Source organism: Phoca vitulina, unplaced genomic scaffold, assembly GCF_004348235.1.
Source record: "Phoca vitulina isolate PV1807 unplaced genomic scaffold, GSC_HSeal_1.0 scaffold10, whole genome shotgun sequence".
In the NCBI taxonomy this organism is placed as follows: domain Eukaryota; kingdom Metazoa; phylum Chordata; class Mammalia; order Carnivora; family Phocidae; genus Phoca; species Phoca vitulina.
This window is the reverse complement of record NW_022589713.1, coordinates 2700838-2715838: the sequence shown is the minus strand read 5'-3', so window position 1 is coordinate 2715838 and position 15001 is coordinate 2700838. Positions and strand designations below refer to the sequence as shown.

The following is a 15001-nucleotide window of genomic DNA, read 5'->3' as shown; positions in this document are numbered from 1 at the left end:
AACCCCACAGAAACGGCTCGTTCCGTTTCACATCCCCTCGGGTGCCTGGGTGTCCTCGGAACACAGTGACCCTCCATGTGTCTGCAGGCAGGTAGAGCCTGCCCCACGCGTCACACACTTCCCCTCCTCACAGCCGCGCGCTCCCCAACGCGCGTACACCTGGACCCGCCGGTACCCAGCCGGCGCGCGGAAGGACACGCCCCCCTCGCGGGAGCACGCGGCCGCCGCTCGCACACTTCGTGCACCTCCCTGAGAGCGAGCGCGCACGCGCACGTGGGGCGGGCCTCCTTCCCGGCACCCACTGAGCGCCCGGCCCTCTCACCCCACCCCTCTCCCCCGCGGTCCAGGCTCCGCCTCCGCGACGGGGCAGCCGAGAGGAGGCGACCGGAAGCCACTTTAAAGCAGAGCTCGGGGTGACAGGCGAGCGAGCTGGATCGGGAGTGCGGTCGCGGCTTTCTGCACTCCGGCGGCGGAATGGCCCGTGCGCTGCTTGTCGCGTCTCCGGCCTGCGACCCTTAGACGCCCAAGCCCGCTCTCCGCGCCAGTCCTCCCGCGCGGACGCTGCCAGCGAGCCGGCGGTGCGGCGACTCGACTCCTGCGGTCCGTTCTCTCAGGCTGCGCGATCAGGTAAAGGGCTCCGGGTGGGCTCTGAGGGGCGGACAAGAGACCCTAGCTGGGATGGCGGGCGCGGACGGGGGCGCCGGCCTCGCAGCCTCTCAGGGATCTAGGGTGATTGATATTTAGACTGTGCTTTTTTTTCTACCGAATTTACTCGGATCCCGTCAGTACCGGGATGGGATTGGTTTACACTTCTTAATCACTTACGGCCTCGGGCAGGTGTATAAATTGGAGGAAGACACTGAAGGGTTTAGTTGGGGTCGCCGGCGTCTCCGCGATCCCACTTGGTCTGGGTGGGCGCGGGGGGCGCGTCTCTGCGGCCTCCCCCGCCGGGCGGACCCCGAGCGCTCTGAGGCGGAGGAGCACTTCGTAGATCGAGCGGCCGGGCACAGGCAGCTGAGGGGAGCCTTCCGGCAGACCTGCGTTCCGGCTGCAGCCCAGAAGTTTGCAGGCTGTTTTCAGATCAACTTTGAAGGCGCAGAAGACTTCGCCTTCCTCGCCGCACCCCGAGAGGCGCCGACCGCGTTTCCCCCTGCGCTTCTCGGCTTATTTCTGTGAGCCTCCGAGACTCGCAGGACGATCCTCTCAGAAAGGTCGGTTGAGGAGGCGAGGAAGAAATTAACTGTGGAAGGCGCCGTGAGGGGCTTCTGGGATGGAGGGAAGCCTGGGCGGGGGTCGCTCGTTGGGACGAGGCTGCAGCGAGGGTTCGGGGGCGCTCCGGTGCCTTCCGAGGGGGGAAGGAGGAGGTGGGATGCTTCGGAACGCCGGGAATTGGCCGAGCCGGGCGGCGCCTCGCCTGCGCTGCGCGGAGTTGGCGCGGCCTGGGGGGCGGAGCTGCGAAAACCGCCGCGGCCGGCAGGAGGCGTCTCTCGGACCCGGGCTGGGCGTCCGGGAGTCGCGCCGCGGCTGGTGGGCGAGAGTCCTGAGTTTGCAGTGGTGGTTTCTGTGCCCGGTGTCAGGGACCGGGAGTGCCGGAGGACGGGGGATATCACGAGGCGAAGGGTGGAGCGGTAGGTCGCCTGCACCGGGGGACCGGAGGAAGTGTCCGTCCAATCTTTATTTTTCTGTTATGCAAACTAATTGAGGAACTAGGTTCTAGTGACTTCCCCACTCCAGCCACTCCTCAGTTCTCTGCCTCTTCCTCAGTTTTATTTCCGAGCCTGACGGAGCGCAATAACAGGAAAAGTTACAGTGTGTGTGTGTGTGTGTGTGTGTGTGTGTGTACACACCCCTAGAAATAAAATTGGTTCAGTGTCTGTTTTCCCTTGATTGGATGTGATAGGAGTGGCGTGCGTGCGCGCGCACAGAGACGCGCGCGCGCGCGAGGGAAGGCACAAGCGGGTTTAGTGTGGTGGAGAGGGAATACCACAATCTGTGCCAATTGTGCCTTGAGGCAAGAGCACCGAGTGATGAATAATAACGCCTGGCTTGGCTGCTTTCCAGTTGATTTATGTCTTATGTCAAGTCCCTCCTTGTGAAGCTTTCCCTAACAATGCCAGCTCACACTGAACTCTTTTTCTGCCTTTTTCTTTTGTACTTACCGTGTGCACTAACACCTGGTTATATACAGTTGAGCATTGGAAAAAAAGGGGTTTGAACTTTGCAGCGTCGCCTATATGCGGATTTTGTACAGTACTATAAACATATTTTCTCAGTAACGTTTTCTTTTCTTTAGCTTTGTTGTAAGAATACAGTATATAATACATATAACACGAAACGTGTTAATCAACTGTTAATTCTGGTCAACAGTAGGCTATTAGTAATTAAGTTTTGCAAGAGTCAAAAAGTTACAAACGGATTTTTCCAGGGGTGGGTTCCCTGAACCATCCCCACTCTGGCCTTGTTCAAGGGTTAGCTGTACTGTTTTGTTTATTTCTGAGTTTGATCATTATGAACTTTTTATATGTAGATTCATGAATCTCTCCAGTGAGATCTTTAATATTCATTTTTCTGGGGAGTCAGTTTTATCATTTTGTTGTTGACCTATAAAGGCTAACAGAACTAGTCATGTAACAGGTGCTTTTTCTTCAGTGATTCAGTTAAAAAATAGTATAGAGCACCCACCGTGTGCATTGTGCTAGGCATGGTACTGATGACCTGGGAGGAGTATTTGATGAAGTCATGGGCCCTTGCATCAATGATCTCTTTTTCTTTTAGTCAGTTGGCCAAGAGAGAAGATTAACTGCTCATTACCAGCTCTTCCACCTCGTACAATGCTTAGTAAATATTTTCAGAATTGGTTAATGAATGTTAGCTTGTGGAGGAGACACCATTTGTCATTTTACAAAGTTTTCTTTGCTTTTTACTTTAAGCTTTAGTTTTTTTCAAGGGGTCTGATTCTTTGAAGAGAGCACTTTTTTTTGGTCTCAGTAGTTCATTAGGAATCTGACATTTAGTGTGTGTTTTATATTCTTGTATTTTTCTATAATATGCTTTCATTTGTTTTAATAGATAAAATCATATATGTAACTTTTCTGAAGACAAGGATAACGAGGCCCTTTCTGAATTATGAAGTTGTGTTTGGTTTCTAAGACAGCATATAGTGTTTGCTGCTGTTAGGTAGCTTCTGTTGCTAAACAAGCAACTGGTATACTTCCTCCAATAGTAGTAATGTTTTGGGGATTGTAAAAGTAGACCCTTAACATCCTCAGGGAATATATTGGAATTTAGAAATGCTTCAACATGCTCCTGGCTTTCTCTCATATAACATTTCAATTGAGAGCCCCTGTTTCTTGAATATATCTTTATACTTTAAATTCACTCACTATTTAACTTGGAATTTTATCCTTCATTTGGTGAACTTTTTTTTTTTTAACAAACAGGTTTTATCACCTCGTGGGATAGGTGATAAACAACTCTGAAGAGAACACAAAGCAGAGATGTGGTTTCCGTGTTGTCATCTATTAGCCACACTTATTTCTACCCCTCACCCCCCCAACACACCCTAGACTTACAGTAAAAATTCATACCCCAGCAGAATTACCAATTGTATATTGTCCACAAATAAATATCAAGAGCCTACTGGAAGGTACTGTCTCTTTACCTTTACCTGCTGTGGGCTTTTGAATATCCTTGGCTGCTTTGGAGCCTTAATTTCTCAATAAAATTTAAAATTGACCCATAAAGATGAAATATGGTATAAGAGGAGTGACTTCAGGGACTTAGACTAAAACAAAACATTTTGATGAAGGAATGGGAACCAGTTGTTGTCAGCTTGTAAGTGATCATCTTCTTTCCTTTCCTGGTAGGATTTTTAGACTCTGAGGAGCAATTGGAGCTAATCCACACCATGGAAATGGAAACCACCGAACCTGAGCCAGACTGTGTAGTGCAGCCTCCTTCTCCTCCTGATGATTTTTCATGCCAAATGAGACTGTCTGAGAAGATCACTCCATTGAAGACTTGTTTTAAGAAAAAGGAGCAGAAGAGATTGGGAACCGGAACCCTGAGGTCTTTGAGGCCAATTTTAAATACTTTGCTAGAATCTGGCTCACTTGATGGTGTTTTCAGATCTAGAAACCAGAGTGCAGATGAGAGCAGCTTACATGAACCTATAGTGAAAAAACCCCTGGAAATCAGTCCGTCATGTCCACCAGCAGAAAATAGTATGTCTGTCCTGATTCCTGATGGGACAAGTGTTGGGGGCCAAATACCAGAAGCCCATCCTTCCACTGATGCTCCAGAACAAGTGGTTCCAATCCAGGATCACAGCTTTCCACCCGAAACTCTCAGTGGGACAGTGGCAGATTCTACAGCAGGGCACTTCCAGACTGACCTTTTGCATTCAGTTTCAAGTGATGTTCCTGCTAGTCCTGACTGCATAGACAAAGTCATGGATTACATTCCAGGGGTTTTCCAAGACAACAGTTTTACAATTCAGTACATTTTGGACACCAGTGATAAGTTGAGTACTGAGCTCTTTCAGGACAAAAGTGAAGAGGCTTCCCTTGACCTTGTGTTTGAGCTGGTGAACCAGCTACAGTACCATACTCACCAAGAGAACGGAATTGAAATTTGCATGGACTTTTTGCAAGGCACTTGTATTTATGGCAGGGATTGTTTGAAGCACCACACGGTCTTGCCATATCATTGGCAGATCAAGAGGACAACTACTCAGAAGTGGCAGAGTGTATCCACTGATTCCCAGGAGCACTTGGAAAGATTTTACTGTAATCCAGAGAATGATAGAATGAGAATGAAGTATGGGTATGTATTTATAACTACCTTAAAGCTGTTGTTAAATCCTGTAGAGAAGGTCAAGAAGCTAAATGCTTAGTAGGGTGGTTTCTTTCAGTAGTAACCTAACAGGTTTTATTCTTTTGGCTGTATGCTATCCTGATTTTTCATGTTGGTTGAATGCAGACTGTTTACCTAACCAGACAATGAAGGTTTTATGATTTGAACAATTCAGATGTCACTCTCTGCACTGTGTGTGTGCCTGAGAAGTTGCATATACATTGAATGCTGTGAATCAGATACTGTTTTAATCACAGAAGAGATCTTGCTTTTGAAAGAAAATCCAAGGTTAATCTTATAATAGCATAAATAATGAATACCAAATTTACCTATTTTGAAGTTTTGCATATTGAGTAGCTGCTGTTTTTTAAAGGGACATGATATTGTTTGGAGATTTTTGTGGCCCTCTTTCCATTTTGAATGGTACGGTTTTTCTGTGTACTTCTTCCCAAACTTCTGAATCATGCCCAAACATGTTAAATTTCTTTTGGTTTCCTTAAAGCTTTTTACCATTAAGTTTATTATTCTGTTTATCTTACAGATAAGATTGTTCTACAATTCAGGCTGTTTTCTTAGACCTGAATAATGAGTTGGAGGGAAAATTTATGTTAATAGATACGTTTATCATTTACATAAAAAAATTATCCTCAAGTTTTTGTATGCAAGGCATGTACATAAATAATTCAGTTCTTTTAAGTGTGTATGCCCAAGCAATAGTCACTCATAGGGAATTGAAACTTCCACATCTGAATTCCTATTTAATTAACATAAAAATGAAGAGGAAAATGATAGTTGCCACTTGTGAAGTTGCTAGTGTAATAATGGCGGTATAGTAAGCATTAATCTTTATGTTTCTAGTTGTTTCTCCTATAGTATAGGAGTTAAAATATGTGATATTAATAGCTATTTGTCTATGACCAAGAGAAAGGATTAAAATTATATGAGGGGAGAAGAATACATCTGTCCATGCTACCTGACTTGGGAGACAATGAGGGCAACCTGACAGCTTCACAGATGATGAATGGCCTGATGTAGTATGGAAAGGCATGACCCTTAGGAAGGAAAAATATGCTGAGTATCCTAACCCACAAGTCCAAGAGAAACCCTTTTTTTTTTTCCTTTTAGATTTATTTATCTATTTTAGAGCGAGCACGCGCACATGCACAGGTGTGGGGAGTCTGGGAGGGACAGAGGGAGACAGAGTTTTAAGCAGACTCCGTGCTGAGCTGGTGGGGGGTTGGATCTCATGACCCCAAGATCACAACCTGAGCCTAAACCAAGAGTAGAACACTTAACCAACTGTGCCATCCAGATGCCCCCAAAAGAAACACTTTCTTAAGAGTCATCTTTGTTCATTGTTCACAGATAACTTGGGTTACACTAATCCAAGTGTCTGGAGAGTCAGCCATCAAATGGTGTCAGTAAACCATTTCTAAGTTGTCTAATTTTGTTAGTCTTGATGTTAACCTGTGTTCAACGTAGTGCCAGGGCATTGTTGACATTGTAGAAACCAGGTTTTTGTTTTGTTTTGTTTAAACTTGCTCCCTTTTAATATTAGGTAAGTGTTTTTCTCTTAATAGTGCATTATTTCAGTTGTATAGTACACAGATCTGTGTGTCTTTTTAGCAACTTAATTATCATGAGACTAGAACTTTGCATCTTGTGTTTCAAAAGGGATGCATGGAACAAGATAAACAATATAAGACTAAATTTAAGGCATTATTATATAGGAGCCCCTTGGGATAAAAGTAAGATAATAGCAAGAATGTAGCTTAAATCATGGATGGCTCAGTCGGTCAAGCATCCAACTCTTGGTTTTGGCTCAGGTCATGCTCTCACAGTTGTGGGATTGAGCCCCTCATTGGGCTCTGCGCTCAGTGCAGAGTCTGCTTCAGATTCTCTGTCCCCCTCTCTCTCCTTCTCTCTCCCTCTCTCTTCCTCTCTCTCAAATAAATAAATAAAATATTTTAAAAAAAAGAATGTAGCTTTCTAATCATTAATGTATTATCTTGATAATATTAGGTATTCAAGATTCTATCTTGCTTGGGTAGCAAAATTCTTAGATCCTGTAATAAAGCTAAGTACTTTTTTTTTTTAAAGCAAGCATTGGAGGAAAGAAAAATGTTTTCCATTTTATCTCAAAAATCTTTTAATAAGGTATTGTCCAAAATCTGTATTGCCCATGAGCTAGCAATTCTAATTGGTATGTCAAGGTAATTAATTTTATATACTCTCAAAGCCACTGTAATCCTTCCATCTCCAGATTGCAAAACTGCAGAATAGTGGCCTCCCACTTCACTCTTATGAAGCAAATTTCCAGTCTGCTGAGTACTTCAGCATCTTGGTACATTAAGTTTCTATCTGTTTGAATTGGTCAGGAATAAACTAGCAGGATTATTGTCCAACACATTACATTCTGTTACCATGAGGAAGGCAAGACCAGGTATTTTGATCTCAAAAAATCCAAGAATTCTTAGGTCAGCAGCATATTGGGTATTCTTTGGTAAAATTATTTGGCTGAAGAATTAGACCTAGATATAGACCCACAAGTATACGTTGTTGGATTAGTTATAAAGTAGTTGGAGTGAGTGCTTGATTTCCAAATTTGTTTTAATGAAACTAACATTCATTTGACACTTGAGAGGAAAAGTATGAGTGAATTATTGTAATTACTAATGCTGCTGCTATATTGTTAATGATAGTAAGTGGTCCTGCTCTGATAAAAATAGAAAAACGTATTAACAGTTAATTACTAGTAAAGTGAAGTTCTCCATAGACACCAGTAAGAAATAAGATTGTAGATAGCTAAGTGTCAAAAATTAGGCTTTTGGGAAGCTGACCTGTGGTCATTGCAACCTGGTTTTCCTTGTATTCCAAAACGATGTTGTGTTTCCTGGCAACAAGATGCAGATAACGGCATGTTGAGCCTTGCTGAGAGATTCACAAACAAGCTGGAGCAGCCCAGGTTCACATGGTTACCACATTATTTGGCTAAAGCTATTAATCTCTGTGGTCAGGCCTGTAAAGCTGGTCTATCTGTACAGATTGCACATAACCAGGAAGTGTGTGTTCAGCTGTGTATATGCCCAAGTCTGGCCCAGCAGTCTTTGGATTCAGAAATAATGAATGGCAATTGTTTATCCCACTTGTTTCCAGCAGTTTATATGACTTGGAAAATCATTATTATATACCATATCCCTGTTACTTCACTGTATGGAACTTGGGGAGAGTTCATAGTTCTGGGTCTCTAGTAGAGGCAAAAGTTCATAGTTTCAAACTGTAGAGATAAAATTCTTTGTTTTGCAAATGTATTGGATTTAAGATCTAAATTAATCCAAATTAGATGTGCAGTGTTCATTTTATTCTCAAGAAGGAAATTGGAAAGGAAGTTTAGCTAGATAAGGTCACAGGTCCCTTCCAACTCTTTAGTCAAGATCCCTAGGTACTAAAAACATTTTTTTTTAAAAAAAGAGGATTTCATTAGTTAAGCTTATTTGGTTCATTATAATGAAATTATTTTAATTATTCTTTTCCAGTTTTGTCTTTATCCCAAAGTATGATACAATCCCACTTTGCTTTCTCACTCTGCCCTTATATATCTCCAGATATTTATTGCTGACATCAACTGGTAACTAGTTGTATGTATGAACTCCCCATATTTAGATGCCAAGGCTTCTTTTGCACACGGGATGGGCTTTGGAGAATTTCCAAATTCCAAATACACAGTTAAGAAAACAACATTGAATGTTGTGTTTTCGATTAAGAAAACACGGTCTCTGACAATTTAGGCACTCATCCTTAGTAGAAAATGATACTAAATGGCAGGACTAAGCAGTTTTGAAAGAGCTTTACTAACTGTATAGAATACTGTTGTGGATAATTGAAATTGTGAAGGATGTGCAAATTTCTCTTTAGCAACTGAGATCACCACTGTTTTTCATATTATATTCATGTTAAAGTGTGCCAGAATACAGAATAGTCTTCTAGTTATTACTACCCGTGAAGGAAAGGCACTCTGCAAACTTTATTTGTAGGTAATCTGTAGGTGAAAATAAGTCCCAAGTTAAGTGATTATTTCTAATCCTGAATTCCTGAAAGAGGAGGAGGGTGAAGAAGAAAGTACAAACCTAGACTCCATGGTTAATTTTTCTCAGAGGCCAGTGTTCTTTTTCTCCTCTTTTGGAATGAAAGCTTATTGATATGAGAGGGAGTTTTATTAGTTTATGGTTAAACCTAGAGTGGTGTTACAGTCTTACTTTTGAGTGATTTTGATTGTTAATTGCTCTTAGAAGGTTGTTTTTGTTGTTGTTGTTGTTGTTGTTTTTTTTTACTCTAAGGAACAATACCATTAGATGACTTCACAGAACTCCATGAAAGAAGACAGGGAGAAGTGCTATTAATGATAATGTAGGGCATATGCTGCTATTTTCTATTTGACTTGTAGAGTGGATTATCTAAAGTAGAGCAAGCTCCTGACTGAACTATACTGGAATAGTTAAATTAGCCAAGTTAGCTCTGGCCTGCACAGCTGTGATGATATAGGAACTAACTCATTATGTGTTATTGATAACACTGGAGAGAGTAGAACAGCTGAAACTTACTATGCCTTGTGACTTTTTGGTATTTCTTGAATATACACAGCTGGATGAGTTTGAATTTATTTTAAAAATTCCTGCCTAAGAGAAAGAGAGAGCTCCATAAGCAAGAACTGTATTTGAAGTGACTTTAAAAATGTGTGCCTTCTGCTTTAGGATAAAGCAATCCAATGAATTATTTTCTGTACCTCTTTATGCTCTATTTACATATGAAATAAAACTAATTGGCTTCTATCTATACTAATCCAGAGAAGTTACTGGGTCTGTGTAGAGCTATCATGGGAATCAATAGCAATCATCCATTTATTCCCTTTCTGGGTTTTTGTTAATAAGCAGATTAGACTTTTTGAAGCAGCTGTCACCTGGCTTCAGGTTAGGGTCAGTCTGTTCCTGAAGTATTTACAGTAATGAAAATGAACCTTGCAAAAGCCAAAGATATATAACTTTTAAGTCAGAGAGTTGAAGGAAATAGCTTATAAGGTTATCTGGCAGTCCCTAAAAATAATTGCATGATACAGTATGCATTTTCTTGAGTTGACTCTAGAGCTTTTATGTTTTATTGTAAATAAATGGGAAAAAATAAGAATGCTCCATTCATCATTTGAGATTTCATTCTGTACATGTGGACATGCAAAAACTGCAATTTGACTGATTAACTCTACTATGTTCCTGTAAATCTATTTCCTACTGTTACACTAGAATTTCTGGATTCTGGATTTGCATTCTACCAGAAAGCAAGTAAATTTATAAATTCTATCTGTGCATCTCCGATCTTAGTTGGTGATCCTTAGTTTTATATTGGGCGTGGGGGCTCTTTCTAAAGGGTGAAACAGTATGTAGCTCATACAAACCTGGGCTACTCAAGAAATGCTACAAAATCCAGCCATTTGAGATTATGACTAGTTTCCTCTGACCTCTTTTATTTCTTATCCTCTGACTTGAGACCACCAGATTTTGCATCCTTTGTCTGATTATAATAATTTTGATTAGGACCTGAGGTCCTCTTAATGTAGATCAGCAACCTTTAATAACTACTAGTGTCCTGTTTGAGAGTTGCATTTGTCTTTTTGTGGAAGGAAAACTTAAGTATTTGTGTGTATCATTTTTGCAAAGGAAAAAACATGTTTTGAACTATAAGATGATTCTTGATTATTCTAGCACAACTTTATAAGCCGGGTTCTGATAATTAGATACCGGTAAGTTTTGCAAGAAATTCTCTTCATAAAAGCAGCAGAATTTCTCTTTTAAAATAAAACTGGGAGTCTTAAACTGAAGTGAAGTGAATATGAGTGATTTTGTATCTTTTTGGAAGATACCAGAGTGCAGAGGGTTGAGCTATGTTCTGTTTCATTCTGGGTGTGAAATTTTTAAGTATTAGCTTAAGATCTTGGGTTGAACTGTACTTTGCAACACCATAAGCACAAACTATACAAAAGAATAAAATACTTCTAAAATTCACCATTTCTAGAAGCAAACAAGTTACATTTTAGATATGAAGAACTTCTTTAACAAAACCAAATGTATTATTCTTCTATTTATAGATTATTTATGATAGTGCTTTCTAGGGACCAGGAATTATACTGCGCAGACTTGCCTCTATTTAAAATCCCTGTGTTAAACCTAATCCAGCCCAGTCCCTGACACATGAACTAAAAGCCTTGAAATTCTAATACAGATTAATTCCTTGTTAATAAGGAAATTTGAAATTGCAAGGGGTAAGTTCTGAAATACATTTTGAAATCGGTGGGGAAAAAAAGGATTTTATGTATAATAAATTCCATTTATTTAACTTGGTAGTTTATAAGGTTTATATTTGATTTGTGCAAAGTTAAGGTATTGCAGTCTTGTGCTAACTATAACCAATTCTGTGATCAGTAACTTAAATTTTAGAAGTTGATGATATTAATAAACTTCTTAATTGTGAAACTTAGAATTTTCCTTGCTGAACTAACCTGTTCTGTTGCTAAGACAAGCATAGAAGGGAGTTAACTAAGCATTCCTATTTGCTGTGTCCACACAACAAAATGTGTCTGTCTCCTTGATCTTTCTCTGCTATGTGCTGTTTACTTACTGGTAACACCTACTTGGCCAGTAAAGAACCTTTGCCTGGTCATCACAGTGAAAGGGTAAGCTCTTAGTGAGAATGTCAGTGACTATTCCCTTTTACATTTTACAGAAACCAGTGATTTGCAAGTATGTGTGCCACAAAATGTGTCAGGAGTGTATTAGAATCTCCCATGACTAAGTTATTTGAGAAGGAGTTCAGGAAATTTGTATTCTTTATGCAAATGGATGTCCTTTATTTTGGCTCTTGCTTCTGAGCATAAGGAAGGATTTGTGAATACTCTTTTATGTGAAACATAGCGCTTCTCATATGACTGGAAAATATGTTTAGGCCATACTTATAGGAATTTCTCTTTGTTACAATTTTTTTTCTTTTTGAGAGTGCCTGGGTGGCTCAGTCGGTTAAGTGTCTGCCTTAGGCTCAGGTCATGATCTCAGGGTCCTGGGATCAAGCCGCACATCCGGCTCCCTGCTCAGCGGGGAACATGCTCCTCCCTCGCCCTCTGCTGCTCCCCCTGCTTGTTCTCTCTCTCTCTGTGTCAATAAATTAAAAAATTTTTTTTCTTTTTGGATTGAGATTTTTTTTTAACTATCCCTTCTCATTTGACATATAGCCGTAGAGTTTGGGTGACCTTCTTTGCTTGAAATTTTTACCAGCACTGAATAGTCAGGGAAGAATGGCAGGGATAGAGGCCCAAGGGTGATTTTGCTTGCGGTAGTGTGTATGCTTTCAGAATCTTGCCTGCACCTTGTGATCTTCACAGCTCCTGCAGCTGATCAGGGCGTAGAGAGGGCAAATGGTACAAAATACTCTAAATAATTTCCTGCTGCGGTTGGTCTTTGGTTTCTGACTGTCACCTGGCTTTGCTCTTTCATTTCCAGGCATTGAGAGAATAAAAATAAGCACAGGAGAAATAGTAGATTTGCCTTCTGAGGTAATAAAAGAAAGACATCCTTGAATGGGGGTAGAATATATGAAACGGAAGGCACTTTGCTTGCTTATTTTCTGACGTTTCAATTGTCCAAATGCTGCCACACATCAGAAGCATTGTATAAAGTGTTCTACAATTAATTTGTTACCAAAAAATAATTTAGGCTATTTTAACTATTGATAAAATTGAATCTGTCAGAGAAACTTGGTTTCATAGAATCCTCTCCCCTAGAAAAAGTTACTGATTTAAAGCCCTATTGAAAGGTTTTGTGGTCATAGTTTATGAAATGTAGGTAATAAAAAAAGTATCTCCTAATATGTTTTCTGTAGGAAGTCTTTTTTTTCTTTGAGAAATTTGCTTAAAAAAACTCAGGAAATGATGAATTCTCTGTATGGTTAGTTTGCACACATTCAAATCTCTAGTCTTGAGAGCTTCTTAGTCATCTCTGGGTTCTCATAATAAGCCATCAAACTGTTTATTTTTAATTTGCTCATTTGTCAGTTTATCTGTACTAAGTGGGGAAAAAAGACAAGGCTAAGTTGAGAAAATTCTGAATAAAACCCTTTTTTAAGGAGTTTGTAATTTTAAAAGATCTATAAATTAAGCTAATTGTATTTTTTACTGGTTATTAGAGGATATATTTTATGATAATTATAATTAGTATTTCATTTACGTGTAAATGAGTTCTGAGGTATTTGAGGTTATTTGAAAGCAATTATTTTATTTATTTATTTTTTAAAGATTTTATTTATTTATTCATAAGAGACAGAGAGAGAGGCAGAGGGAGAAGCAGGCTCCCCGCTGAGCAGGGAGCCCGATGCGGGACTCGATCCCAGGACCCTGGGATCATGACCTGAGCCGAAGGCAGAAGCTTAACCATCTGAGCCACCCAGGCGCCTGAAAGCAATTATTTTAAAGTAATTTTAGCATTTACATAAAATTGATTTTATAATCAAGTAGAAAAATTGTACAAACAAATATATTTTAGCCCTCTTCCAATGCCGTCAAATTCTATATTCACAAAATTGAATTAATCAGTATGGTGCCCTGAGTACATGGGAAACAATTTTTACTGTCTATTTTGAGGTAAAATGAAAACTTCACAGTTTTAAAAATATTTCATTTTATAAACAGGATATTTACTCATCTTAATAAAAAGCAGTAACTGCATAATTTAAGGCAGTATAAGGTATAATACACATTTTTAAAAAATCTATTGTGTGCTTTCTATCCCAGCTGTTCTTGTAGAAATTAAGTTTCACTTCCTCTTCAGGCCATGGTTGAGAGGTATGTCTCACTTAAGTTGCCTTCTAGGAGCCTCAGGACATGTGACTGAACTTGGCTCAAAGTTAAGGCTGTATGACATTTCTGATGTCTTCAGAGTGCAAAATTTAATCCCATGCCTCTGTAAATAGATAGCAGTGAGATCTTCTGATTTCATAGGTGTAATTTTTATTTATTAAAGATTTTAGGCTTATCCACATCTTATTTTCTAGTAAGTAATTCTTTTGTGTTTTTTCCTTTGATCTGATAGTTTTGTAATAACAAACAAAAAGCCCAACATAACAAAATTTAGCAGGTTCTTTTCCTCAAGTGGATATTATAATTTCCTTTTAGTGGGACAGAGGGTACTTCAGTGTATGGTATTTTTTAGGGTTTAGGAAGCACTTAGGTGTACTCAAATGTGTCTTAGTACAAGGTTTTTGAGAATAAACTATGTTAGTATTTGTTTAGTTCCCTACATGCTTTTGGAGAATATAGAATTACAAAAGCTTAAAAATGGTATTCTTTCATTCTTTCAAAAAAATTTGCCTTTTTTCTCCTCTTGTTTATCCTGTCCTTTTTTATTTCACAGTGTTCATTTCTATAGTGACTTTAAGACCACAGTTAGATTCGCACAATTTGTAAATCAGACATGGTGTTTAACACACAACACAGATCAATGTGATTCTAGACAGCATCCACTCACTAACTTTCTGCCTTCTCATTCACCTGTTTCCAAGATGTCTCAGGAGGCACCAGAGAGCAGCGCATGCAGTCAGAATTTTGCCTTAAAATGATCACCATTTTAAGAATTGATTCCTAGAAACTCATTGTATCTTAAAGTGAAGACTATTTTTACCTACCCAAAATCATTTGAGTATTTAGAACCATAAGCTAAATCCGTGATCCAAGTTTGATGTTAATTGTTTTACAGAGTGAGCTAAGCCTCACCAATCCTGTCTTGATTTGGTCAGTCTCCTTAGAGGTAGACAGATTTAATTGTCAACATTTGATTCTTAGCCCACCCATAACTACTGAGGGCCATATGCGTAATAATGTAAGCTTCTAATTTTGATTTGTAGGCATGTCTGTGTCTATAGCTACTTCTGGATACAAAGGGGGAAAATCCAGTTGGTACTAAGACCCATGTCATAGTGTAGAAGTTAAATATAGAATTTTAACCTCTGCTAAATATTGAATGATGTTGCCTTGTGTGTGAGCATTTATAGAAAAATTTTTATTGCCCCAATAACTCTGTGCTGTTTGAGTCAGTATTAGCAAAAATCTTAATTA

The 15001-nt window shown here is 39.9% G+C and overlaps 1 protein-coding gene across 1 annotated transcript in view; it reads left to right on the top strand.

Moving 5' to 3' along the window:
- Positions 1-387: 387 nt before the first annotated feature.
- The window catches only part of TIPARP (TCDD inducible poly(ADP-ribose) polymerase), a 30149-nt gene continuing 15535 nt past the window's right edge, over positions 388-15001 (top strand). Inside the window, exons 1-2 of the mRNA XM_032408376.1 lie at positions 388-627; positions 3867-4824. Coding sequence (XP_032264267.1) covers positions 3908-4824 — 917 coding nt within the window. The 5' untranslated portion in view covers positions 388-627; positions 3867-3907. The remainder of the gene's footprint in view (positions 628-3866; positions 4825-15001) is intronic.